The sequence below is a fragment of the Prionailurus viverrinus genome, chromosome C1, assembly GCF_022837055.1.
Source record: "Prionailurus viverrinus isolate Anna chromosome C1, UM_Priviv_1.0, whole genome shotgun sequence".
In the NCBI taxonomy this organism is placed as follows: Eukaryota; Metazoa; Chordata; class Mammalia; order Carnivora; family Felidae; genus Prionailurus; species Prionailurus viverrinus.
In genome coordinates this window covers 196,838,758-196,866,017 of record NC_062568.1, presented here as the reverse complement: position 1 = coordinate 196,866,017, position 27,260 = coordinate 196,838,758, and the positions used below count along the sequence as shown (strand labels likewise).

Here is a 27,260-nt window from a genome sequence, read left to right as displayed (position 1 = left end):
TTTCCAAAATGGTTTTCAGGAGCAGTTTAGTTCCACAAGTATTGACCAGCCCTCTTAAGACTCTATGCTGGGTTGTCAGGGAGCACTGGGGACCAGGAGGTGAACGTGTAGCTCATCTCATGGGGGGAGACTAGCCAGTGACTGCCATTTAACACAGTCCATGATCTGGGCTGTAACAGAGGGGTAGGATTTGTCCTTGGGGGTTGTACTGAAATGAATAATGGTCACCCCCAAACTTCATGTACACTCGGAACCAGTGAATGTTTCCTTATTTGAAAATAGCCTTTGTAGATGTCATTTGTTAAATTATGATGAAGTCATACTGGATTAGGATGTGCCTTTAATTCAGTGATTGGTGTCCTTAAAAGAAGATGCCAGGAGAGGTGGGGAGGGGAGGGCCATATGAAGACGGAGGCAGAGACTGGAGTTCTGTTGCCACAAGCCAAAGAACATCAGGAACTCCCAGAAGTGGGAAGAAGCCAGGAAGGATACTGTCCTTGAACCTCTGGAAGGAACATGGCCCTGCTGATGCCTTGATTTTGGACTGTAGCTTCCGGAACTGTGAAATAATGAATTTCTGTTGTTTTAAGCCACTCAGTTTGTGGAAAATTGTTACCGGAAATTAACACAGGACATACAATGAAGTGCAGTGAGAAATAATGGTGAGTTAAGAGAGCAACAATCTGATGTTACAGAAATCGAGTATTATTCCTCATTGACAGAATTTGGCTGAACTAAGCCAAAAGGTTAGTGGGAAAGGGTTGGAAACCCCAGTTTGGGGTACGTATCGCCAATGTGACCTCAGGCAAGTGATTTTGCCTCTTCGATGGTTCCTTATCCATAAAACAAGGATCTTAAGACCCTCGTGGTCAGGTTATTATGAGGACTAAATGAAATACCTCATTTGAAAGCACTCATCCTGGTGTGTGGCACATAGTAAAGCCTCAATAAAAACCAGCTGACATTTATGACCAACCTAAAGTTGTCTCAGTTAGTCCCTTTCCCTTGACTAATGAGTTCCTTTATTGTGCCACCAGTAATTATCTTCGTTAGTGGCTGTCTTTCCCACCAGAATGTAAAATGTAAGTCCTTTTAGGTGGGGGCAGAGTCTCATTTATGGCTGCACACGGGACCTAGCATGAAGCCTGGCAAGTGTTTGTGAGATGGGTGCATGAATGAATGAATGAATGAATGAATAGTGGACACCTTGTCTTGTAAACATTAAACGAAGACATGTTTGAACAATATCTTGCCTTTTACTCTGTCTGTGGTCCCACATAACTGCATTAGAATGCCTCTGTAATCTTCCCCACCAACAACAATTTCTCTTGCCTGTTTTAAGCTTCTTTGGTAGGAACGCAGCTTCCCTGATATGTAAGATATGGGTGTCCTGGAATCTTCGGAAGCATGGGGCTGTGTTCTTGCTGGCGATAACAGACTGGGGGATGTCAGTCCCATGCCTGGCACATAGGAAGGGAATTTCCCCCTCCTCTCACTTGCCCTGTTTATTTTTTGCCGTAGGGGTGTGGAAGAGACAAAGGGGCTGAATTGAGGGACAGCGGAGAACAATTTGGGAGTTTATGAAATCCTAGTGAATGTCTTTCTTTTTCTTGGAGCTGTATTAGATTGGGGCACTGCTTGCTTCCAGGGGAACCAAACCATCAAATAGGACTTCACAGGGTCAATAAAATGCTCTGAAAATTCTGTGTCTTGCACAGTGCCAGCCCTCCCTGTATCCCCGGGACCTAGGTCACAGTGGCTGTGAGTGGAGATTCTCAGGATGTCAAGTGGGGCCATTGCACTAATAGCAAGATTCCCTGAGCTGGAGGCTTGTCAATTACCTATGAAAGAGGTGGATCAACCCCCTTGAGCCTCATCATATCAAAGTTTTTCGTCCTCGATAGGAAAGGATGACCAGAAAGTGGGGTCTTTCATAGCCTTAGAGCCAAGGAGGCCCTGACAATTAAGCAAGGACAGGGTTGGCCAGCCATCCCATCCGATACTTTTGAGATCCCAGGAAAAGAATCCATTCTTCTTCCCAGATGTCCTCCAAGTCCCTTGTTGCTGAGCCTGAAGGCTCCATCTGGCTGCGGTCTCTGTGGTCTCTGGAGGACGCAAGCACTAAGCCATCTTGTTGGGGAGGTTCTCCTAACCTGACGAGCACTGAGCCTGCCCAGGCCTCTTGCCCACGTTGCCACTCCTCACAGGGCCTAGCTCTCCAACAGTCTGTGTGCAAATAGGCGTGGCCAGGCTACCTGCCAAGGGTGGGTGCCATCAGTCATCAGTGAAAAGGGGTAAGTGTCCAGGCCCCTGGGGCTGGCTCAAGTAAGACAATAGGGTCAAGGTCGCTCTCTCTCCTCCAGCGAGTGAAATGATTGGCTCAGCTTGTTGAACTGTGAGAGGCCTCATCAGCAATCAGAGCAGTATAGTCCTCTGGAATCTGGCCACGGGGTGATTTTCACATCAGCCTCTGTCTCAGTAACTGAGGACCTCGGGACTTCTTTGCTTCCTTCAAGCCCACGTCTCCTCAGATGCTTCCTCCAGTGGGCCAGGCAGCGGTGGGCAGAGGAGCGGATCTCCCCACTCCTCAGGGCATAGATAATGGGGTTGACCATGGAGTTGACAAGGCAGAGCAAGGAGCAGAAGGCGAAGACCTTCTTGACCTGGTCGCTTAGGGTGGCGGTCAGGCTGTAGACCATGAGGGCCAGCACCGGGAACCAGCAGATGAAAAGCACAGCCAGCACCACCCCCAGGGTCTTGGCCAACCTCACATCCAGCCTCATCCGTGCCATTCCTGGCACCTGCCTGTCCTGGTGTTCAGCCAAGCTGGCTACATGCTGATGGGCCTTCCAGAGGACATGCCCGTAAGTGTAGATGATGCCAAAGAAGAGGAAGGCAATGAACAGGAGCCAGCCCAGCAGATAGTTATTGGGAATCAGGGGGAAAAGCTCAGAGCAGGGACTGGGACAGCAGGTCCATCCCATAAGGGGCAGGTAGGAGACAAATGCTGAGAGGACCCACATGATGCCCAGGGTTGCCAGCGCCCTCCCACGGGTGAGTAGGGCTTTGTATGTGGGTGGGTAGCACAGACAGAGGTAGCGGTCAATGGCGGTCAGCAGTAGGCTGCCTACAGAGGCTGTGAAGGTAATGGTCACGCTGCCAATCTTCAGCAGGAAGACAGCCTGAGAGTCCACGCCGTGGAAGACGTGGAAATTGACAAAGTTGCAAGCAAAGATCACGCTGGCCAGGAAGTCAGCCACAGCCAAGCTGCTAATGAACAGATACGAAGGCTTCCTGCGGAGCCGGTGGGAGGACAGGATCAGGTAGAGCACGGCCAGGTTCTCCAGGGCGCTTAGCAGGGCCAGGGAGGTGCACAGCACCGCGATAGCGATCCTCTGGGAAGCGTTCAGGACCATGTACTCTTTCATGGGGTTGAAATCCAAGCCGTCCTTGCAGCCATTGGCCGCCTCCATCACCCAGCGTCTCTCCATGAGGTGGGTCCCTTGGCTCCTGCCGGGCTTGCCAAGAAGCCTTTGCTGTAGTATAATGAGGGGAAGAAATGAGTCTTTTTTCAATTAGCACAATAACGACTTCACACAATCACCGGCTCTAGCCACACCCTTTACCTGTGTGGATGGGTCTTGCGTTGCCATAGCGATTTAGACCTTTCAGCTTTTGAAAAAAATTTGTGTTTTGTTCCCCTGTATTTTGCCCTGGCTCCATCCCACTGGCTCACTAGGTCTGTACTGGTTGCTTTGCTTTAGGAGAGGTATGTGGGAATTCAAGAAGCAGAAGGGGCCTGCAAGGTTTTGGGTCTTTTGTCTTCAAAAAGACCAATCCTGAGACTTCCCTTTGAAAGTAAAAGAAATCTCCAAGCGTCAAAAACTGAGAGGAAATCAAAACCAAGAAAAAAATGGAATCCAGAGTGGTAAGGCGGGAGGGGATTTTTTCCATCGGCGTTTTGTTCGGTTTTGTTTTGTTTGTCGGTTTCGGTAAGTAAGATGCTGAAGTTTTAACAACAAAGATGAGTCTTTGGCCTCACGCCAGTAGGGTTGCCAGATAAAATATAGGAATCCAGATAAACCTGAATGTCAGATAATGAATCATTTTTTAGTGTAAGTATTCTAAATATTGAGGAAAACCGAACCAGGGCTCCCAAATATTATAGGGGACATCATTAGATATTATTAGAAAGCAGACTGGAAATTTCTCTAGAGAGATGCACTTTCTAGCCAGGTAATCCAAGATTCCCACATGGAGAAGCCCATGGTATTTGAGCTCACAATGCAAAATTACAAAATACTTAAGAATCTATGGACAAGAGTTAACAGAAATGTCAGACAGTGGAATGAGACTTCCCAGGACTTTGTGTCATTCTTGGGAATATGTTTACTATAATTAAACAATAAGGGCTCAAAAACATGAGTACATAATGGGAGACTGTCTAGGCAGATTTAAAAACGAATCAAGTAGAATTTCTGGAACTGAAAAATAAAGTCTTTGAAAAAAGAAACTCTTAAAGGCAGGTTAAAAAAACAGAACAAGGGCGCCTGGGTGGCTCAGTCGGTTAAGCGTCCGACTTCGGCTCAGGTCACGATCTCGCCGTCCGTGAGTTCGAGCCCCGCGTCGGGCTCTGGGCTGATGGCTCAGAGCCTGGAGCCTGCTTCCGATTCTGTGTCTCCCTCTCTCTCTGACCCTCCCCCGTTCATGCTCTGTCTCTCTCTGTCTCAAAAATAAATAAAAAACATTAAAAAAAAAACAAAACAAAAAAAAAACCAGAACAGATTCGTTGGAAAGCACTGAACCCCGAAGGTAGAGCTGAAGAGATTTCTTGAAACGTAGCACAAAGAGACAAAGAGATGGGACAGATAAAAGGGAGGTTAAGAGGCATGAAGGATTGAATGAAAAGTCCTATAATATATCTAATTGGAGTTTCAGAAGGGAAAAATAGAATTGAGGGTAGGCATTGGGGAGGCCAAAGAGGGAGGCGGATGGTGGAGAATTGTCCAGAATTCTCCTCAGATTCAGAAATCACAGTGAACTCTGAGCAGAATTTTATTTTATTTATTTTATTTTATAAGTATTTTTTTTTTTGAAAAATTTTTTTTCAACGTTTATTTATTTTTGGGACAGAGAGAGACAGAGCATGAACGGGGGAGGGTCAGAGAGAGAGGGAGACACAGAATCGGAAACAGGCTCCAGGCTCTGAGCCATCAGCCCAGAGCCCGACGCGGGGCTCGAACTCACGGACCGCGAGATCGTGACCTGGCTGAAGTCGGATGCTTAACCGACTGCGCCACCCAGGCTATAAGTATTTTTTTTAACGTTTATTTATTTATGTTGAGAGAGAGAGAGACTTTGCGCGTGCATGCAGGTGGGAGAGGGGCAGAGAGAGGGAGAGAGAGAACCCCAGGCAGGCTCTGCACTGTCAGCACTGAGCCCTAGGCTCAAACTCACAAACCATGAGGTCATCACCTGAGCCGAAATTGGATGCTTAACTGACTGAGCCACCCAGGTTCCCCTGCACCCCCCCCCCCAGCATAATTTTAAAAACAAACTAATTGAACGTTCACATATACCATAATTAAACTTCCGAACACCAAAGACAGAGAAAAAATTAAAAGCAATCAGAGGGAAAGGACACACTACCTGCAAATGAATCATAATTAAGTTTAAAAGCTGATTTTCCAAAAGCAACAGTAGATGCCAGAAGAAAGAGGTGGGAGGGAGGTAACTAAAGTACAACTCAAAATAAATAAATAGAAGTAGACGTATCTAGTAACAGACCTTTACCGAAAGAACATTTAAACGATGTGCCATCACCAGAAAGAAATTTTTCATAGAGGAAAGAATAGGAAGGCAAGAAGGAACTGTGAACAAAGAAATCGCTAAATGTATGTGTAAATAAAAACAACAGTTTGTGTACGACACTAATAAGAATGCTGATGATCAGTTTGGAGGGCATAAAGAAAAAATGGAAGCAAAATTGTGAATGACAGTAACACAAGCCAAGAAAGAGAAAGAGTGGAAGCTTTATTTAGGAAGTGAGTAAAGGCATTGATCTACTTCAGGATTTTAAAAATCAAGCATCATCTCCTACCTGGTTGACTTTGATAGTTTACTAACTGGGCTTCTGGAGTGATCCTTTTAAAATATGTCAGAGGGTGCTACTCATTGTCTGAAACTTTGTATAAGGACCCATTCCATTTGGTGTAAGAGCCAAGGTACTTACAATGGCCTAAAGGGCTTTATGTGTTCTGGCCCTATTATCTCTAATATCATGCTTTCCTTGGTCAACCAGCTTTAGCCACACTGGATGCCTGAGGTGTCTAACCTCCTGCCACAGGACGTTTGCACTGGCCGTTCCCTCTATCTGAGCACACTTTCCCTAGATATATGCTTGACTTAGTCGCTCACCTTCTTCAAGTCTTGGCTCGAGTTTTACCTTTTCAGCGACATCTTTCTTACCACTCTATTTAATACTGTAACTCACACCAACCTCCTGCTCTTCTGGTCCCCCTCCCTCTGCTCGATGTTTTATTTTTTCCCATATCACTTATCACTTTCTAACATACACTTTACCCTACATAACTTATCTATGTATTATGTTTTATTTTTTATTGTCTGTTGTTCCACTAGAATTTAAGCTCCATGAGGTCAAGGAGCTATTTTGTTCACTCATATAAGGTCTTAGAATAGTATCTGGTACATAATAGGAACTCAATAAATATTGTGGACTTGAAGTGAAGTGAAATTGAATAATGACTGACTTTAGCATTCCTTTCTCAGAAATTGATAGATTAAGTTGACAACATAGTAATTAATAGAATGTATAATATTTGAACATTCAATGAACAACCTTGATCCAATAGTTAATATGGATGGGCACCTGGCTGTCTCAGTTGGTAGTACATGCGACTCTTGATCTCAGGGTTGTGAGTTCAAGCCCCACTTTGGGTGTAGAGATTACTTAAAAATAAAATTAAAAAAATAGTCATATATGAAACTCAGCACCCAAGAATTAGAGAATACACACTGTTTTCAAGCAATTTACCAAAACTGGATAAGTCTTAGGTGAAAAGTAAATTTTAACAAATTTAAAATAATCTGTAACATACAAACCATGTTCTCTGACCATAGTGCAATTTATTAAGAACTGAAAAAAATATAACTAACAAACTTCATAGTACGAAGCTTCAAAAACACTTCTGAAGGGGCGCCTGGGTGGCTCAGTCGGTTAAAGCGTCCAACTTTGGCTCAGGTCATGATCTTGCGGTTAGTGAGTTCAAGCCCCGCGTCGGGCTCTGTGCTGACAGCTCAGAGCCTGGAGCCTGTTTCAGATTCTGTGTCTCCCTCTCTCTCTGACCCTCCCCCGTTCATGCTCTGTCTCTCTCTGTCTCAAAAATAAATAAATGTTTGGGGCGCCTGGGTGGCGCAGTCGGTTAAGCGTCCGACTTCAGCCAGGTCACGATCTCGCGGTCCGTGAGTTCGAGCCCCGCGTCAGGCTCTGGGCTGATGGCTCAGAGCCTGGAGCCTGTTTCCGATTCTGTGTCTCCCTCTCTCTCTGCCCCTCCCCCGTTCATGCTCTGTCTCTCTCTGTCCCAAAAATAAATAAAAACGTTGGAAAAAAAAATTAAAAAAAAAAAATAAATAAATAAATAAATAAATAAATGTTAAAAAAAACCCACTTCTGAATAATTCTTGGGTCAAGAAATCATAAAGGGAGTCCAAAAATACTTAGAATTGTAACATTAAAATTCGTCGGATGCATCTGAGCAGCACCGAAAAGGAAATCTATAGCCCCACATGCTCATAGTGGAAAAGGGAAAAAAATGTGCTAACCATCACAAAATTAGAAAAGGGACAACAGCATAAATACAAAGAAGGCAGAAGACAGAAATCAGAAGAGCAGAAATTAATTACATAGGAAACTAATGGAGACTGGAAAAGACTGAGGCTAGTTTTTTGAAAAGGTGATAAAATAGGCAACCCTCAGGAAAGATTTTTTTTAAATGTTTATTTTATTTTTTTATTTTTGAGAGAGAGAGAGCACAAGTGGGGAAGGGGCAGAGAAAGAAGGGGGAGGAAGATCCCAAGTGAGCTCCGTGCTGACAGCACAGAGCCCTATATGGGGCGCAAACTCACGAACCGAACCGTGAGATCGTGACCTGAGGCGAAGTCAGACACTTAACCTTGCCTGAGCCACCCAGGTGCCCCTTCAGGAAAGATTTCTGAAGAAAAAAGGAGAGAAAAATAATGGTGTGAAAGAGAAATGGTCAATGATCCTTTGTTGTTGACGTTGTTGCTATTGTTTTTGGTCAATGATCCTTTGAAAAGATGTTTAACCTCGATAACGTCCACAGAAATGTCAGTTTCGCTCCAATCAGGTTGGTAAAAACTTAAACCTGAGAGGGGCGCCTGGGTGGCTCAGGTCACGACCCCAGTTCGTGAGATGGAGCCCTGAAACTTGCTCTGCACTGACAGTGCGCAGCCAGCTTGGGATTCTCTCTCTCTCTCTCTCTCTCTCTTTCTCTCTCTGCCCTTCCCCCACTTGCATGCTCTCTCTGTCTATCGCTCTCTCTCAAAATAAATAAATAAACTTAAAAAAACATTAAACCTGATGATACTGAGCGTTGGAGAAGGCGCAGACCAACAAGAATTTTCAGCACTGCGACGGGGGTGTAAGTTGGCACAACCACTGTGGAGAGCAGTTTGGCAAAATCTGGCAAAGTTGATGTGCCCCTGCCCTTGAATGCACCAGTTTCTCTCCCGGGAATATGCTCCTGAGGGACACCGACACGTGTGACCGAGGAGACAGCAACAAGGTTGTTTACTTAACTCTCCTGTTTCTATTTATTTATTTATTTACTTATTTAAAAAAAAAATTAATGTTTGTTTTTGAGAGAGAGAGAGAGGGAGAGAGCAAGCAGGGGAGGGGCAGAGAGAGGGGGAAACACAGAATCCGAAGCAGGTTCCAGGCTCCGAGCTGTCAGCACAGAGCCCGAGGCAGGGCTCGAACTCACGAGCTGTGAGATCATGAGCCAAAGTTGGATGCTCCACCCACTGAGCCATCCAGGCGCCCCCTTACTTATTTTTTAAATGACATGTGGCTCACATGAAGCCTTCGCGGGATGGCGCTGGCCCACGCCAGCATGCTGTGCTGCATGTGGACGGCCAGGCAGGGCAGGGCACAGCGCCCAGCAGCCACGGCTGGCAGTCCTATCGGGCTCAGCTGCTCCACCAGATGCCCCACTGGTTCCCAGATAGCTCTGCTTTCTCGCACCTCTGCCCACACCTTCGCCCCAGGGTTCCTTTTTCTGGCTCACCTTCCTTCTTTTCCTTCCTTCTGGACTCATCTTTCGCCCAGTGAAGGCTTCCTCGATCCCCCGTTACCCTGGAAGCTCCCAGTCTTACTCTGCTTATGTTGTAACCAGTTCTGCACTAGGCTTTTCTCCCACCGGAGGAATAACCGCACTAACCAACATTTGTACGGGACTGAAATTCTACAAAGTAATTTGCCACCGTCTACTTCATACAACTTGACAATATAAAGATTATGGTTATTGTTCTTGCATAGATAACGTGGGCTCAGAGATGTTAAACCACTTGGCGGAGGTCCCACAGCTTGGCAAGGTCAGGGACTGGGCTTTCGTTATTCCTGGGTCTTTTAGTGCCTTGCACAACGCCTGCCATCTACACAGTAGGTGCTCAAAAACTCCCTAATGAATGAACCCCATTTGCCTCAAGTGGAGTGGACCCCAAGTAAGAATGTGAGGGGGAGGGGAGCACATCCTGTAGGTTAAAATTCCAGCAGGGTGGCCTTGTTGAAGATACCGAATGCCTCAGTCTTCCCATTTCTCATCTGTAAAATGGGTTTTGTGAGGCTTTAAGTACATTAATATACTATCTGAAAGTGCTGCTGCTGCTGCTGCTGCTGCTGAGCATCTTCCAATGGGGATAACTCACCTACTCCATGAGGTTCTTAAGAATAACATGCCAGGGGGCGCCTGGGTGGCTCAGTCAGTTGAGCGTCGGACTCTTGGTTTCCGCTCAGGTCATGATCTCACAGTTCATGAGTTCGAGCCCTGCATCGGGCTCTGTGCCGATGGTGCAGAGCCTGCTTGGGATTCTCTCTCTCTCCCTCTCTCTCTCTCCACCCTTCCCACGTCTCTCTCTCTCCAAAATAAATAAATAAACTTAAAAAAAATAATAACATGCTTGGCACATCACGAGAGCGTGATAAACGCTAACCCTTATCATAATCCAGGTTAAAAAAATTTTTTTTAATTTGTATTTATTTTTGAGAGAGAGACAGAGCGCGAGATGAAGAAAGCAGAGAGAGAGGGAGACACAGAATCTGAAACAGTTTCGGGCTCTGAGCTGTCAGCACAGAGCCGGACACAGGACTTGAACTCGTGAACTCTGAGATCATGACCTGAGCCGAAGTCAGACGCTCATCTGACTGAGCCACCCAGGCGCCGCCAGGGCTTCGAAAATTTTAAGACGGCAGAATAATTTTTATAATTGATGGAACCCCTATTCGTAAGTCAGGTAAAATCTGAGCTCACGTCACTGGTAGCCTCTCTTCAAGGCAACCCGAGGAACGTCGGAAACTAGACTTCGCATCCCCCCCAATCACAAGACAAGACTCTTGTTCTGCAGGCACAGAGGTGACCCCACCGACAGAAGTGTTTCCCTGAGACGTACGGTTTGCTGAATGTCGCCAAAGTCACATCTGAGCTGAGACAGGAAATGGTGCCAGCCGAGTTCTCAGCCCTGGTCATGAATGAGTGACAGACAGTGCAAACCTTTCTCGGTTCCCATGTCCCCACCCTGTCACTTCTGGAAGCTTCCTCCCTGCACCCTGCGGCCCCAGCCAAACTCCCCTCTCCCTGAATTTCCCTGGGAAAACGGTCCCCTTCCCACCAGAGCATGGCTTACCTCACGCAGCGTCCAGCCTAGAAGAGGGATGCCAGAGAGGTGGCTGCTGGCATTCTGTGCTGCCCCCAGGTCTGGCGTGGCCACTGACCTGTGGTGGTGTCCAAATTCGGCAAGGTCAGGAAACGCAGGCCCTTGGAGGGAGGGCCTGACAAGACAACATCCGACGGCAACAGGATGCACAAAGCAACAGGAAGCCCAGCTCCCTGTCTGGTTTCCCTGTGGGGGGATAGAAATACCTTCTGGAGTCAGAGCATCTGGCTCCCGGACGGGCCTGCTTCCAGGGCGAGGACTGGTCTGAATGCCCGGCACGGGGAGAGACCCAGCGTGCGCTGAGCGACAGAGGTGGAAACGTTCCACCTCTGCCTTGTCTAATCATGTGACTCTGGGCAAGTCCCTTCGACTTTCTGAGCCCCTTTTCTCGGTTACTTATTTTCTTGAATGTTTACTTATTTTGAGAGAGAGCGAGCGAGACAGAGGGCAGGGGAAGGGGCAGAGAGAGAGAGGAAGAGAGAGAATCCCAAGCAGGCTCTGCGATGTCAGTGCAGAGCTCGAGCCCACGAGCCCGTGAGACCATGACCTGAGCCGTCATCAAGAGTCGGCCGCTCCACCGACTGAGTCTCCCAGGCGCCCCCCATCCCCTTTTCTCATTTATGAAATGGCAGTGACAATACCTGTCCCATTCTCCTTGGAGAAACCAATTGGTTGATGACCTCCAACACAGCTTTTGAAGCCAGTGAGCTGTGATGGGGGTTGCCATCTTTTCAAAGTGTGTGTAAGACTTTATGTCTGTACATTTTTTAGGGGAAAGCGTTCATATTTTTCTTTTATTTTTGCATTTATTTATTTTTGAGAGACAGAGAGAGACAGCAGGAGCAGGGGAGGGGCAGAGAGAGGGAGACACAGAATCCGGAGCAGGCTCCAGGCTCCGAGCTGTCAGCACAGAGCCCAACGCGGGGCTCGAACACACGAACTGTAGGTCATGACCTGAGCCGAAGTCGGACGCTCAACCGACTGAGCTACCCAGGCGCCCCATATATATATATATATATATATATATATATATATATATATATATATTTATCACTGTGTCAATGAAGTTCCCAATAGTAAGAAGCACCAAGTCATACAGAACCATTTTGTGGCCGACTCTGTACAAATGCAGGATGAAAAGGAACCAACCTTGGGGCTCCTGGGTGGCTCAGTTGGTTAAGTGGCCTGCTTTGGCTCAGGGCATGATCTCCCGGTTCGTGAGTTCGAGCCCCGCGTCGGGCTCTGTGCCGACAGCTCAGAGCCTGGAGCCTGCTTCGGATTCTGTATCTCCCTCTCTCTCTGCCCCTTCCCCGCTCATACTCTGTCTCTCTCTGTCTCTTAAAAATGAATAAACGTTAAAAAAAATTTTTTTTTAAAAAGAGAACCAACCAGGGACACCTGGGTGGCTCAGTTGGTTGAGCCTCTGACTCTCGATTTTGGCTCCGGTCAGGATTCCAGGGTCATGGGATCGAGCCCTGCATGGGGCTCTGTGCTGAGCGTGGAGCCTGCTTGAGATTCTCCCTCTCCCTCTCTCCCTCTGCCCCTCTCCCCGCCTCCCTGTCTCTCTCTCTAAAAAAAAAAAAAAAAAAAAAGAACCAGGCAAGTGCTATCCCCACCTAAGAAACATGTCAAAGTCCTCAAACTGCCTGACACTCTTCTCAGACGCATGTCCGTGCTGTGGTGGGTTGGCAGGGCCTGCAGTCCCAGAGCCCCCATGCTGAGTGTCTGGGAGGGGAACCTTCAGGCAGGGGGATGTGGGGGGGGGGTGGTGGTGGGTGGGTGCCTCTGGGGGGGTTTCCTACCTGAACTGAAAGTGTGAAGTGAAAGAATGAGCTCCACGGTCACAGCTGCCCCCACGTTAAAGCCTGAGGGCACCAGGGACGAGGATAGTAACCCTTTGAACGTCGCTGCTACACCTGCAAGTGAAAAGCTGAGATTGGAGGTCAAGAGCGGTCAAGAGACAATTGCAAGTCTCTCTGACTGGGAGTGCGGAGGCCTGGGTTCTAGTCCCTGTTCTGCTACTGATTGTCATTGGGCAGCTCCCTTCTCCTTTCTGGGTCTTTCTTTTTGCATCTTTAAAGCAGGTGGGTAGAGTGGGTGATTTCTTAGGTCTCCTCCTGGAAATTCACCATGTTGAATCCCAGACCTCCTTGGATTCGAACCCAGCTCTCCATTTCGTGGGCTGTGTGACACTGGGCAAGTTACCTCCCCTCTGTTTCATCCAGCTGTGAACCGGTGAGAAATACCACCCACATGGCATTGCTGTACCGATTAAGTAACCGAAGTTTCCTAAATTCATGGTGCTATGCCTGGCTGACAGTACGTGTCCAATAAAAGGCAGGAAAGAACTCAGTTGAGTTAGAATTCTTACAGGATTCTGTGCTCAAGGCTTGTCTGACCTTCCTCTGAGAGCTGAGGCAAATAGAAAGATCTCTGCTCGTTCTTAGCTGACACTTTATCACCATGAAGGCCAAACCATCACATTTTTAAAACCCTGTTTGACCCACATGACCTTCTTGGCCTGCTTCCCAGCAGTCTGGGCTCTTGGCGCTATGTCCAGCTGTAGGAAGGGAGTCACGGGGCCTTCCTTCCACATTTCTTCTCCCACTTCCCTTCTGTGCTTGATAGCCCTTGGCTGCAAGTTGCAAGGAAGTTCTCTGGGATTTGGGGCTGTAGGCTAGTGTCCTTTACCCAAATCTTATCTATTTTTTTCAGGTCCTGCAGCAAGGCCACCTTCTCCAGGAAGCATTCTCTGGTTTCCTGTAACCCTTCCAGGTGGTTGAAACTCATTGAGTCCTGCTGTATGGATCACCATCTACCTTCTGTTATTTGTATCAGTAATATTTGTCTCCTCTTGCTTCCTGGATTGTGAGCTTCTAGTTTTGAGAGTTGAATCTGGGGGTCAGGGAGGGAAGACATCTTTGTATTTTAGTTCCCTTTACAATGAAACGAAGTTCTTGTAATGAGGGGTTCTGAGCTAGGCTCAGCAGCCCTCATGGAGGTGGAACTCAGCCCAGGTAAGCAAGACAATTAGGTGGCCCCGAGCCACCACCCCCTGTTCCCAAGCCATGACAGACAGTGCCCATCGGCCCCGATTCCCCCTCATCCTGAGCCTCACCCTAGTGCCCTTTATCCAGGGAACCAGCCTTCTAGAAAGAGATGGGAACCACAAACAGCAGGTCTAAGGCAGAAAGTGAACTAAAAGGTTGCCAACTGTCCAGGCTCTTTTTGACCTTGTAAATAGACCGCTACGGTAGTCATCCCAGAGGAGGTGGGACAGATTGTGAGTGAAGGAACTTAAAAATCTCTCCAGTGATGTGGACGCCTGGGTGGCTCAGTGGGTTAAGCGTCTGACTTTGGCTCAGGTCATGATCTCACAATCTGTGAGTTCGAGCCCTGCATCGGGCTCTGTGTTGACAGCTCAGATCCTGGAGCCTGCTTTGGATTCTGTGTCTTGCTCTCTCTCTTCCCCTCCCCTGCTTGTGCTCTGTCTCTCTGTCTCTCTCTCTCTCTCTCTCTCAAAAATAAATAAACATTAAAAAAAAACTAAAAGGAAATCTCTCCAGTGATATAAGCCCTAGGAGAAGCTTATGGATGTGAGGCAAAATATGGAAATTGTCCTAGGGAAGGGATACAAAGGGCTGCGCAGACCGATTTCTTCTATTTTTTTTAATTAATTTTTTTTTTTAATTTGAGAGGGAGAGAGAGAACGAGCAAGAGGGGAGAGGGACAGAGGAAGAGACAGAAAGAAGCCCAAGCAGGCTGCATACTCAGAGCAGAGCCTGAAGCCGGACTGGGTCCCCCAACCCTGGGATCATGGCCTGAGCTGAAATCAGGAGTCCGACGCTTAACTGACTGAGCCACCCAGGCGCCTCAAACTGATTTCTTTCATACACTTTTCCTGGGATTTCCAGCACTTGAGCACAAGGCCTGGCATAAAGTAGGCACTTAAATATTTTAAAATCAACACGTTGAATGAATGAACGAACAAATGTCCTATTGGGAAAAAAGCAGGCTTCTTCAGAGAGACTTTGTATTTTCTTTTCCCTCCGCTGCCAGGAGGTTCAGAGCTAAACACGATGCAAGCCTGCAGTCCTGGTTCATTCAAGGTTGGTTCCTGATTCATTTCTTCTCTCTTTTAGTGGTTTCTAATGCTTTGCTTTTATTTCCACTGCCCTAATTCATAAGATAGACCTCCTCCAGTTCTTTAAGGGAAGGATTTTTAATTTATAGAATTGGCACAAAGGATCACCATGAAGGCCTTTCTCAAACATCTAACGGTTGGCAAAAAAATCTCACTCCCCATGAGTCTGCCCTGTGGGGCTGGAAGTTTCCGTCCTGTCTGCTGTCCACTCGCTGCTCATCGCTCCCACCAGGGGCCTGTGGGATCACTACCTGCTGTCTGGACACTTGTTCTCCCTGGACCTTCCTTCCTCGTCTTTCTGTATCGTCTCCAGCCTCCCTCCTGGGAGGAATTAAGCTAAATGGTGTCTGAGGCCTCTTTCCACGGTAGCAAAGGTTAAAGGGCCAAAGCTTTGGAATGAAACATTGCCGGCTTCAAATCCCAGCTCTGCCATTGGTGGGCTGTGTGACCTGAGGGCGAGTTACTCAAACTCTCCGAGCCTCAGTTTCTTCATCTGTGACTGGGGAAACTATTACTACCTGCATTCTTTTTTTTTTTTTTTTTAATTTTTTTTTTCCAACGTTTATTTATTTTTGGGACAGAGAGAGGCAGAGCATGAACGGGGGAGGGGCAGAGAGAGAGAGGGAGACACAGAATCGGAAACAGGCTCCAGGCTCCGAGCCATCAGCCCAGAGCCTGACGAGGGGCTCGAACTCACGGACGGCGAGATCGTGACCTGAGCTGAAGTCGGACGCTTAACCGACTGCGCCACCCAGGCGCCCCTACTACCTGCATTCTTGACGTGCGGATTAAGTAACGATTTAAAACAAGCAGTCGCGTGGGGGCCTGAATGGACTATAGCGTGTTGGTGTGTGATGTGGCGGAAAGAAAAGGGTCTCACGCTGAGCCGCGGATGCTCAGGGTTTGAGCCTGGCTCTGGCACCAGTTGGTGCTATGGAGAAGTCACTTTCCCTCCCTGTCCCCAGTGCTGCCATCTGAGGAGAAGATCGAAGGATAATGATGACCAGGGCTTGGCATTGTACTAGCGCCCTCCACACATTATCTCACTGAAACCTCAAAACAACCCTGCAAGGCTGGTGTAATTATTTTCCACATTTTCCAGATGAGGAAAGCGGGGTCCAGGGATGGATGTAAGAAACGTGCTGGGGGCACCAGGCACGCGTTCATTCCTCTGAAGACGCAGGCTCCCGTCCTGTTGGTTTCTGTTCCTTAATTCTTGGTAATTAACTGACTGATCTGAAATCTTCCCACGGGACAGGATGGTTGAGTCTTTTCAGATCTTTTCTTCCTTTTTTTCAACTACCTTATGTTCCTGCAACTTCCCTTTCAGAGAATGAACCAATGGTGCCCACATCCATATCATATTTGACAGTTTGCACAGTGGGGAGGGCTCACGATCGTATCTGAAGCAGGTAGCATGTCTTGAGCAAATGGATGCAGAGAGGGCAAGTCACTTACCCAAAGTTCACAGCAAGTGCCAGGCAAAGCTAGGACTTGAGCCCCAGTGCTCCGACAAAGTCAGGTTGGTAAAGGGACAGGATCCAATGCATGACCTTGCCCCGGGGGCGAGGGGCCCTAACAACAGCAAATAGGCGATCTTTGTCCTTTAGCCCCAGGGGCAAATTGCATCGTTTCTCTTTCTGGCTTTTTCCTTTTTGGACCAATTTCATTCAGCAATGCCTCCCTTGCTTACATTAGCTGATCTAGATTTTAGTCTTATCCCCGCCAACCGGATGGAGTCCTGACCTCCTCACCCCCAAGGATTTGCCAGTCAGGTTCTTGGGGCTTTGGAGTCAGACAGACCCGACTTCCAGAACTGGCACAGCCAAGTGTTAGCTTTGTGCCCTCAGATAAAGTCACTTCTGGGGGTGCTCGGGTGTCTCAGTCGGTTCAGGGTCCGACTTTGGCTTAGGTCATGATCTCCCGGTTCATGGGTTTTTGAGCTGTCAAGGCAGAGCTCGCTTCGGATTCTTTGTCCCCCCCCAACCCACTCCCAGTCTCTGCCCCTCCCCCCTCACGCTGTCTTTCTCAAAAATAAACACTAAAAATGTCGCTTCATTCACTTCTTTTCCTCTGTTTCCTCATCCATAAAATGGGAATAACAAATAGTACATACTTCACCGGTGGTGGTGAAGCACGAGAATTAATTGAGACAGCATCATGCTTAATACAGTGCCTGGCACACAGTAAGCCCTCCGTGGATGGCAGATTCTATCTATCTATCTATCTATAATATATATATATATATAGTAGAGACTATGTATATATGTACACACACACACAATATGTGTACAAATTACAGTTTTCTCCTCACTTCCCCAAATTCTTTGCTAAGTGACACCGAGTGACAATGTCATTTCTGTCTTGCCCTTGGGCTGGTGGAGGGGGGTCTAGGAGAACAGAGCAGTTGAGAGGCAGGATGGAGAGTGGGACAGTGTTAGGGTTGCAGAGGGAGAAGATCCTGTTTCCATTCAGGATGTTAGGAATTGAGTGAACCGGAAGCTGAGGATGTGCCGGGAGCCTGATGGATTATTAACCAGGCTGGGGTAAAGCAGTCAGCACCTGCCAGCCTGCAACTGGGACAAGAGCCCTGGGCCAAGGAGACAGGCTTCTGGTTCCAGCTTGGGGTGGAAATGATGGCCGGGTAACCTCAGGCAAAACAGTCTTCTTCTCAGTGTGCCCATCTGTACCAGGAAGGGGTTTTCGATGACATCTCAAAGGGTCCTTCTTTCCAACTTGAAGTTGTGCAATTAACCACATGGGGCAGGGGGGTTGTTGTTCACTTGCAGAAGAGCTGGGCATGAGAAAGTCAGCTTAGGAAAGCCTGGAGCAGCAGATCTCAAACTCTGGGCTCTCTGCACCCCTTTACTATCTTAAAAAAATCACCAGACCCTAGAGGGCTTTCATTGATGTAGGTTACATCTCTCACTCTTTACTGTATTAGAAAATAAACCTGGCAACTTAAAAAATATGTTTAGTGAAACTATATTACATGTTAATAGCAATAACCTATTTTTTAAAAATATTTATTTATTTGGGGGAGAGCATAAGCGGGGAGGGGACCTAAGAGGCGGGGGACAGGGGATCTGAAGCAGGCTCTGCGCTGACAGGCTGATAGCAGCGAGCCAGATGTGGGGCTCGAACCCACAAACTACGAGGTCATGATCTCTGCCAAAGTTGGACGCTCAACTGACTGAGCCACCCAGGTGCCCCTAGAAATAGACTATTTTTTTTTTTAATTTTTTAACGTTTATTTATTTTTGGGACAGAGAGAGACAGAGCATGAACAGGGGAGGGTCAGAGAGAGAGGGAGACACAGAATCCGAAGCAGGCTCCAGGCTCCGAGCTGTCAGCACAGAGGCCGACCCGGGGCTCGAACTCACGGACCGTGAGCTCATGACCTGAGCCGAAGTCGGACGCTTAACCGACGGAGCCACCCAGGCGCCCCAGAAATAGCCTATTTTTAATGAAAATAGTTTTGGGCGAAAGGAAGTCTCTTAATTATCTGGCAGCCGGATTCTCATCTCTGCTTCTGCATTCAGCCTATTGTCATAGGTCATTGTGGTTAAAGTATGTGAGGAAAATGAATTTGTCACCACCCTTTACTACTTCCTTTGTGGCAGGCTCTCCAAGAGGCTTTTTACCTGCATTGTTTCCTTTATCCTGCGAACTGCACTTGTGGGTGGATTGTCTTATTTTCCCTATTTTAAGATGACGGTGCTGGGGCCCAGCTGGATGGATCTGCCCCAGGTCACACGACTTGCAGGTGGCAGAGTCAGAACTCCGGTTTGGGTGGCTACGCGCGTGGCGGACCCTGTCCGCGGGAGGGACGCACTCGGGGTGACAATCTCTTCCCTCTCCTTTTCATCCTTTCCTCTTTGGACTCTTTGCTCCAACCAGGGCCTCTAGCACCACCCTTAGCTGCGAGGGCGGTAGAATCTCAGCTCCAAGAGAGCAGGTGTTCATCGTCTGTTTTGTTCACTGCTGTGTCTCAAGTGCCTGGCACACGGTAGCTGCCCAATTATATGTTTTCCGAATGAATCGGCTGAAGGGCTTCTCTCTGACGCTTGTGAAAATCCTCAAGGAGGGTGATTTTCAAAGGGGACACAACTGATCTATTTACAGAGGGGCGCCTGGGTAGCTCAGTCAGTTAAGGGGCCGACTTCGGCTCAGGTCCTGATCTCAGGTTTGTGAGTTCGAGCCCCACGTCGGGCTCTGTGCTGACAGCTCAGAGCTTGGAGCCTGCTTCGGATTCTGTGTCTCCCTCTCTCTCTGCCCCTCCTCCATTCACACTCTATCTCTCTTTCTCTCAAAAATAAGGAAAAACATTTTTTAAAAATGTATAGGGAGGGAAAAGGGGCTGATGGAATGTATATCAGCAGGAAGAACATGCCGGGCTTGATGTTTCAGAAGTGATTCTCAAAGGATCTTCGACAAGAGCACTTAGGACAAGCCTTTAGGAGATTCCCCTGCCCTGCTGAAATGTGCAGGAGAGGGTGGGGTCTTAGGGGATCGAACCTAAATGCTAACAGCTTCCTGTGCGCCAAGCTTGGCTTCGCGTGCGAACTCAGTTAATCTGCACGATAATCAGGGAAGGACGGTACTATTATCATCGGTTCCCTCTTGCAGACAGACACGAGGTGACTTGCCTGAGGTCATACGAAAGGGCAGAGCCCAATTCAAACCCAGGCTTGGCCCGTAATCATGGGACCTCTCCTCCCAGTTGCTCAGTGGGTCCCTGCAGCTTTCTCCTGAGGACCTCTGTCCTTTCTGAGGAGGGGGCGGGGGCGCTTCTTGAAATTCTGGAAGTAGCATAAGGTCCCCTGTTTCCTGCTTTACCAGATCCCAGGGTTCAGGGTCTCAGGATGGGGTGTCTGATGACAGGTGTCTTAGTTTTGCCCTAGCAGGGAGCCCCCCTGTGATTCAGGGCCCGTTACTCTGATTCCCTGCCTTTTACCTTTATCTCTGTAACAGGGATTTACAAAAGGCCTATACCTCTCTTTCAAAGAAAACCTGCTACAGAAAATTTTGGAAACTCAGTCACGTTAAAGTCTGCATGACTGATAACAGTGCATGGATCTCCCTGACCCTGAGGGCGAAGCTTGGTCATTGGTCATTGGGAAGTGTGTGTGTGTGTGTGTGTGCGTGTGTGTATAGCGGCTGGTCACCCCTTCTGACCATGAAGTGCTTATAGGGCAAACAAGGCCTTATAACCAGGGGGCAGAGAGGTGTGATGATGGGGACTTTTCGTGGTGGCTTCTGTATACAGCAGAGAGTAGGCAAGGGCTAATTAAGTGGTGGATATTCTGAATCACCTGCAGCTTCCCCCAGGTTCCTCTGCTTCTTCCTGGCTTGCCCAGATCCCAAAGGGTGTGGTCCCTGCCCCAACCTTGATTCTGGTTGTTTCTAGTTGCACCGTGGGGGTTGCAATTCAGACCAGTTCTCCAGACGGAGCTGGGAGCGGTGGGGCGACAGAGCCATGGAACACAGTGGTGATCACGACAATAATGGAAAGTAACACTGAATGAGCGCTTACTGTATACTGTGTGCCAGACCATTCTATGCCCTTTGCGCAGTAATTCATATATTCTGCACGACAAGCCAACGAGGGGACTGGTAGCGTTCCCATTTCATAATCGAGGAAACTGGCATCAGCAGAGGGGCTGATTCATAAGACTTTGGGCCCCTAACATCTGGGGTGACAAAGTGGCTAGAGGGCCGCGGGGACAGCTGGATGCAGGCTGATGAATGAATGAAACCTGCTGTGGGCAGTCAGGCCATGGAGAGATGCGGAGAAGCCAGAGATGGGCCAGACATCTGGGGAGGTGACCCTCACGCACACTCCACCCACTGCTTTCTACAGAGCGAATTAATGTGCCCCGGTGGCGCTGTTTGCTTTGGGCCCTGGGGCAGTGAGGACGAAAGCATGTCACCACTTCTGGCCTAGAATTTGGGATCAGACCCAGCACACTGATTCCCTCGGTACACCAACTCGCAAGGAGGCCTGGAGTTCCATCTCCTGCTTCCGGAAGGAGAGGTGGTCAACAGAAAAGGATCGACTGAGAATAAGAAGGAAATTTACAAGCAAGCTCTGTGCTGTCAGCACAGAGCCCAACATGGGCCTCGATCTCACAAACCGTGAGCTCATGACCTGAGCCGACATCAAGAGTCAGACGCTTAACCCACTGAGCCACCCAGGCGCCCCTACAGACAGAGGTTTAAGAGGCCGCCCCAAGTCACGGTTGTGAGTTCTGATTCTGCCTCTTATTAGGTCCGTTGTGTCTTGGGCAGATTGCCTCACCTCCCTGAGCCTCAGTGTCCTCATCTGTAAAATGGGGATAATGAAAGTACTCAGGGCTGTTGTGAGGAGTATATGGGGCAGGGGGCATGTAGCAGATGCATAGCTCAGTACCTTACTCTACCCTCAATTAAGGTCGTCTGTCTGTGTGCCAGGTTATCTAAGGGTCATGGCCAAAACTGAAAGAGTAAAATAAAACAGAGTGAGGGCGTCAGACTAGAATAATCTCCAATCTCTTCCGACTTGGGAGCTGTTTCACTGTAATATATAATGTTAGAAACCCCAATAGGAATTATTTGAGCCATTTTGTAATCGTGTATGGCTTGTGAAAAAGGAAGCGATTTTAAGTTAAACGTAGTATTTTCAATACGTGTATCATTTCAGGATTTTCCCTAAGGTTTATTTTAAACCCTTTAAATTATATGCATGATGTGTGAAGATAACTTTTGACTTCTCCCCACCTTCCAAGGGGCATGTATGCTCCTTTCTGCTTTGCAGTCACAACAGAAGAAGATGCCTGGTTAGTGAACACATTTTGAGGGAATGTTAATATTGGGACCAAATGGGGCGCCTGGGTGGCGCAGTCGGTTAAGCGTCCGACTTCAGCCAGGTCACGATCTCGCGGTCCAGGAGTTCGAGCCCCGCGTCGGGCTCTGGGCTGATGGCTCAGAGCCTGGAGCCTGTTTCCAATTCTGTGTCTCCCTCTCTCTCTGCCCCTCCCCCGTTCGTGCTCTGTCTCTCTCTGTCCCAAAAATAAAATAAAAAACGTTGAAAAGTCCCAGGTTCCAATAACACCGTCCTTTAAAAAATATATATATATATTGGGACCAAATGGACATTACAATAGGCTGCAATGTAACAAGAGGATGGGAATCACTTTCATGACCTGAGGGTTTGAATTCTTTTTTTTATTTTTTTTATTTTTCTAATGTTGATTTATTTTTGAGGAGGGGGGGGAAACAGGGGCAGAGAGAGAGCACACACACACAGAATCCAGAGCTCCAGGCTCTGAGCTGTTAGCACAGGGTCCGACACGGGGCTTCAACTCAAGAACAGGGAGATCATAACCTGAGTTTGAAGTTGGATGCTTAACGACTGAGCCACCCAAGTACCCTGAGGGTTTGAATTCTTGCATTCAATGCTTAAATAGCCAATTTGTACTTAAAAAATTTTTTTTAAATCCCTCATGGCTTTATTTTGTTATTTTTTAAAATTTTATTACTTTTTTGATGTTTATTTTTGAGGGAGACAGAGACAGAGACAGAGCGTGAGGGGCAGAGAGCGAGGGAGACACAGAATCTGAAGTAGGCTCCTGGCTCTGAGCTGTCAGCACAGAGCCCGACGCAGAACTCGAACCCACAACCATGAGCTCATGACCTGAGCAGAAGCTGGACACTTACCCACTGAGCCACCCAGGTGCCCCTAGTTTGTACCTTTTTAAAAAGAATCTCGTGTTTGTCACAGGCAAGAGAAAATAATCTGAGGTCCCTATTTGCAAGCCTCTCTCTGCATTTGCCTGGCAAGTGTGGATCGCCTTTATGCCCAACACAGGAGAAGAAAGAACACGCTATTTTCTCTTTTTAACAATCTTGAAATGTGGAGAAGCATAAGAACTTCCCTGAAATGTTTTGTAAGAAACTTGATCAGATAAACACAACTTATGAATCTTGAGGCAAATTTTCAGAGGAGGTATTATTTTCCTTCTTATTTCCTTGTGTTTTTGACATCAGAGTTCCTTTTGCATCCTGTCTTTGATCATTGGTTCAATAAGGGTGCAAATTAAATAATAAACAATTAAGAATAAGACCAGGGTAAAACCATATATATCAGCTAAAGCCACTCTAGTCGCCAAAGAAGAAACATCCGGGGTGGGAATTCATTAGGTTATCATTCATTTGATCACCACTGACTTCTGCTTTTGATTCTTTTTATTTTAAGAAGCTCTCAGTCTGAATAAAAACAATCTTCTAAATAGCAAAAATAATTATTCGCTAATTTTTTTAAAAAATGGAACCAAGCACCATGAACTTCTAGTGTGTGAACCTTCTGGAATACCTTCCTCCTTGTTGGGAAAACCTCGTGGAAAGGAATGGAAACACGGAGCTGAGCTTGACTCTGGTCTCTACCGTTTGCCCGCTCTGACTGGGCCTTGGTGACCTCATCTGCCAAGTGGATATTATTAAGATAGGACTCGTGTGAAGTCTTCGAGAAGGTCCGTGAGACACCCTGCACCCCCGCCCGGTTCTCAGCAGGCTCCCACCCCCCCCCCCCCTCAGCTCCGTCAGATTTCCCAGGACCCAGGCAGATCCACGGAGACCCACAGAGGACGATTCACTGTCCAGCAGAGGCAACACCGTGAACGCAGCTGTGGTTCTCGGAGGAACTTTGGGGTGGCCCCAACCCCCCAGGGAGAGGAGGGCGGAGGAGGGGGTGGTAGCTGTAGTGGGAGGGGCTGCCTCTGACTCACTGTGCGAACAGAAGATTGGGGGCCTCCTCTGGAGGGGTAGGAGCAGGTGGGGGGAGGAGAAGGGAGGCAGCAAAGCCCATAGGACACTCAGCCCAACCCACTTCTGTCCGGAGGTCTCCCCAACATTCTTCTGATTTGGATGGGACCTCAGCAGCCTTCCTTCCCAAGCTTGGCTTTAAAAAAAAATGTTTTTTTAATGTTTATTTATTATTGAGAGACAGAGAGACACAGAGCATGAGCAGGGGAGGGGCCGAGAGACGGAGAGACACAGAATCCGAAGCGGGCTCCAGGCTCCGAGCTGTCAGCACAGAGCCCCACACGGGGCTCGAACACACAAACCGCCAGATCCTGACCTGAGCCGAAGTCGGGCGCTTAACCGACGGAGCCACCCAGGCACCCTCCCCCAAGCTTGGCTTTAATGACACTGGGGGCCTCCTCCCCTTCTGATCTACCCTATTGATGATCTGCCTTTCTCTGCCATTTTCTTTCCTTGGCATTTGGGGGGTCTCCCCTGGATGGGGGTGGGGCAGGATACACCCCATGTTCTGTGGACCCTATCTTTCCTCAGGAGATGGAGGGAAGAGGGAATTATGGTCTTCAATTTCCTTTTCCGAGCTCGGCTGGAAGAGGGCTGATGGTTCTTCAAGCCTGCATGACACCTCAGTGCTCGCAAGGTACTCTCCACACCTGTTCTCTTTGGGTCTCACTACAGTGCAGCCGGTTCTGGCTTCAGACAGACCCAGGTTTGAGTCCCCGCTTTGCCGTGTGCCACCCGCTGTGTGACCTTGGGCTAGGTCTTAGTCCTGGGTGAGCTTTAGTTTCTCACCTCTCAGATGTGGGTGGTGAGAGCCTGTGTCTCCCTCACAGGCTGTCGTGAGCACTGGACAAGGTGAGGCAGCCGTGCTGGCAGAGTTCCAGCAGGTAGTGAACTCTCACTAAATGTTAACTTAAGGAAAGGGGCTCCCCTTTGCGGCAGATTGGTAAGGCTTTGCTTCATTTTTGGAGTTGGAGAAACTGTAGGTTAGAAAGGTGATGTGACTCCCCCGAGGCCATCTGACTCATTGGTGAGGGGGACTTGTGTCTTCCACAGGATTCAGCGATTGATAGCACAGGCTTTGGAGCCCAGAGAGCTGGACTTGACACTCTTCCTTGGCCTTGAATTCAAGGTCAACCTTTAATGAGTCACCATTGCCTGTGAGCCTTGTCTCACAGGCTGCCTGTCTCCCTTCAAAGAGTATCCTTGGTTTCTCCTGGCTCAGGGCCTTTTTGCAGGGGTTGGGGTAGAAAGCAGAAGCTGTCTGAAGACAGACTTTCTTCCTGTCCTTTGTGAAAATCTGAGTGCGGTGCGGTTAAGTGGGTGTCCCAGGAGGGTGGGGAGAAGAGCCTACATCTGTGACCCAAAGCCAAGGACACAGGACAGATGGCCCTGGGCTAAGAAGGGACCAGAGGTCACGGGTCCCTTGAGTGTTGACATCCTGGGCTCTGCTGTCTTGGGGAGATGGTGGGGCCTCTGGGGGAAGTTACTGGGTGGCTCACCCTGAAGATGAATCCAAAGCACAGTGGTTTCAAATCCTGGCAAAGAATCTGGACTCCAGGCCTGCCAGGGAAGTGGACAGGGCTGGACTTCAGGGAAATCAAACCCCTTTGGACAATGGGCATCTATCACAGGAGGAACCAGGGTGGCACCAAGGCCGGGCGGCTCCCTCGTTCTGTGCTCTGTATGAGACCCTAGGACGCCATGTGCATTGCTGGAAGGTGAGAGAAACTCGCTACACACCGAGACCCCATCGCTGACCAGCTCAGTAGGGTGAGAGCTCGGAGTCCTACTGAACATGCTTTAATAAGAATGAATAAAAGAACATTCTGTGCACGTTTGAGAGCACAGGGTAAGTAAGATTAACAGGTGCACCAAGATGAGGAGGGAACAGAAGAGATACACTGGAGGGCTCTGCTCGGCTGGGCCGTGCTCCCACTTTGCCCACCTTAACCACATGGTCTTAGCCCTCCCAAAGGTAAAGGACATGCTTCATTGGTAGAAATTAATGCTAGGGCCAGAGTCGTTAGGGTGCTGACTCCCGGGGACTCCCCGGATTCCTCCACGGCCCCTCCTCTGCCCTAGTCCTGGCCTTTGCGTCCTCAAGGCATCTACCTGCCACCCGTTGGAGAGAAAAACAGCCTGCAGCCATGACGTCCTTATCTCTACTCCATAGCAAGAGCCGATGGATGAAGATCAGAGTCTCTCCACTGTAGTCATTTGCTGACCCAGGTACCCGCCTGGCGTCAGCATCATCCAGCCCGCCCTCACCACAGGCCCACGAGTGCTGGCATCGGGCCCAACATTTGCAGAAGAGGGAGCCGCGTGGGAAGGAAGGGGACCGATTTTCCTGAGGCCGTGGGGTTACCTACCAGTGCTGAGATTCACCTGGGTGCTGGCCCAGGGCACACTCGTAAACACGACTGTCCTGCTAAATGGAACCTCCATGGAGCGGACCCCTGGCCTCCTGAGTCTAGTGTGGCTCTAACGCTGCGGAACTGCCCCAGACGGGGAAGCTGTGCTCCCTGAGCCTCAGCCTTGCCCCCCCCCAGCCCCCCATCCAGCAGAGGGGCCCTGTACTCACCAGATGACCTCTAAGGCCTCTTCCAGCCGATCTATTGGGGTTCTTTCTGGGCCCACTGTCTGCTCATTAGGCCTGACCTTGTAAGGCAGGACACCCCGGTGGTGAAAGGGTGACTGTGGAGCAGAGAGTCTGAGTTCAAGCCAGTGTCTCACTGAATGTGACATTAGGTAAGTCACTTCCCCCCATCTGTGGGGCGGGGAGGGATAACAGTCCTGACTGCAGACAGATGCGAGGGTTAACTAAGTCAAGCCCTGCATGCAGTAAGGCTCTCTGTGTGTCGGTGAGTGTCTCCTTCTGTCCTGACCTTGGTGGTCCTGTCCAAAGGGGAGGGCGGCACCAGCCCTGAGCCTTCCTGTGACTGGTCCTCAAAAACCTCAGGAGTTCCCCTCACACGGCAGCAGTTTCCCGGCCCCAGGCAGTCCTCCCCCTCCCAGCTCCTTAGATCCCTGGAGGGAAGGGGTGAAGTAAGAGCACAGGTTTTCTGGAAGGCAGCTATATACTAACTAACCGCTAGGCCACCGGCGCCCCACAGAACACAGTTTTCCGAAATGAGGAAGAGGCCCCAAAGAAAACAGCTGCAGACAGCTACTCACGGTGATCTGTGGCTGAGCTCCCTGATCCTGCTGGGCGCTGAGGAGTCCTGGCAGTCGTGTCTAGGTGGTGGGTCTGGGTCCCAGTCAGAGCCCCTGTTGAACAGCCACCCCAAACAGCTTTCACTTGCTTTCGCTCTTTCTCACAGATGAGTGAGTGTGGGGAGGCCTG

The 27,260-nt window shown here is 48.8% G+C and overlaps 1 protein-coding gene across 9 annotated transcripts; it reads right to left on the bottom strand.

The window, feature by feature from the left end:
* Positions 1-323: 323 nt before the first annotated feature.
* Positions 324-27,260, bottom strand: CNR2 (cannabinoid receptor 2). Of its 9 annotated transcripts, XM_047873044.1 has the most exons (6): positions 27,092-27,252; positions 26,499-26,611; positions 12,774-12,887; positions 10,942-11,157; positions 3,627-4,084; positions 324-3,536 (listed from the first exon to the last, which is right to left on the bottom strand). In XM_047873044.1, exons 5-6 carry the CDS (start codon positions 3,651-3,653, stop codon positions 2,409-2,411), a joined length of 1,155 nt encoding a protein of 384 aa, XP_047729000.1. In that variant the 5' UTR covers positions 3,654-4,084; positions 10,942-11,157; positions 12,774-12,887; positions 26,499-26,611; positions 27,092-27,252; the 3' UTR covers positions 324-2,408. The 9 variants fall into 9 exon arrangements, 8 of the variants coding, with proteins under 8 accessions (XP_047729000.1, XP_047728999.1, XP_047729007.1 ...); XM_047873043.1 differs by lacking the exon at positions 12,774-12,887; XM_047873051.1 differs by lacking the exons at positions 3,627-4,084; positions 12,774-12,887.

Excerpts from the sequence above, each read along its gene's own strand:
- CNR2 (XM_047873044.1), bottom strand. The coding sequence starts at position 3,653 with ATGGCAACGCAAGACCCATCCACACAG. Across the intron at positions 3,537-3,626 it reads CGCAAGACCCATCCACACAG|CAAAGGCTTCTTGGCAAGCC; the intron begins GTAAAGGGTGTG and ends ATTATACTACAG.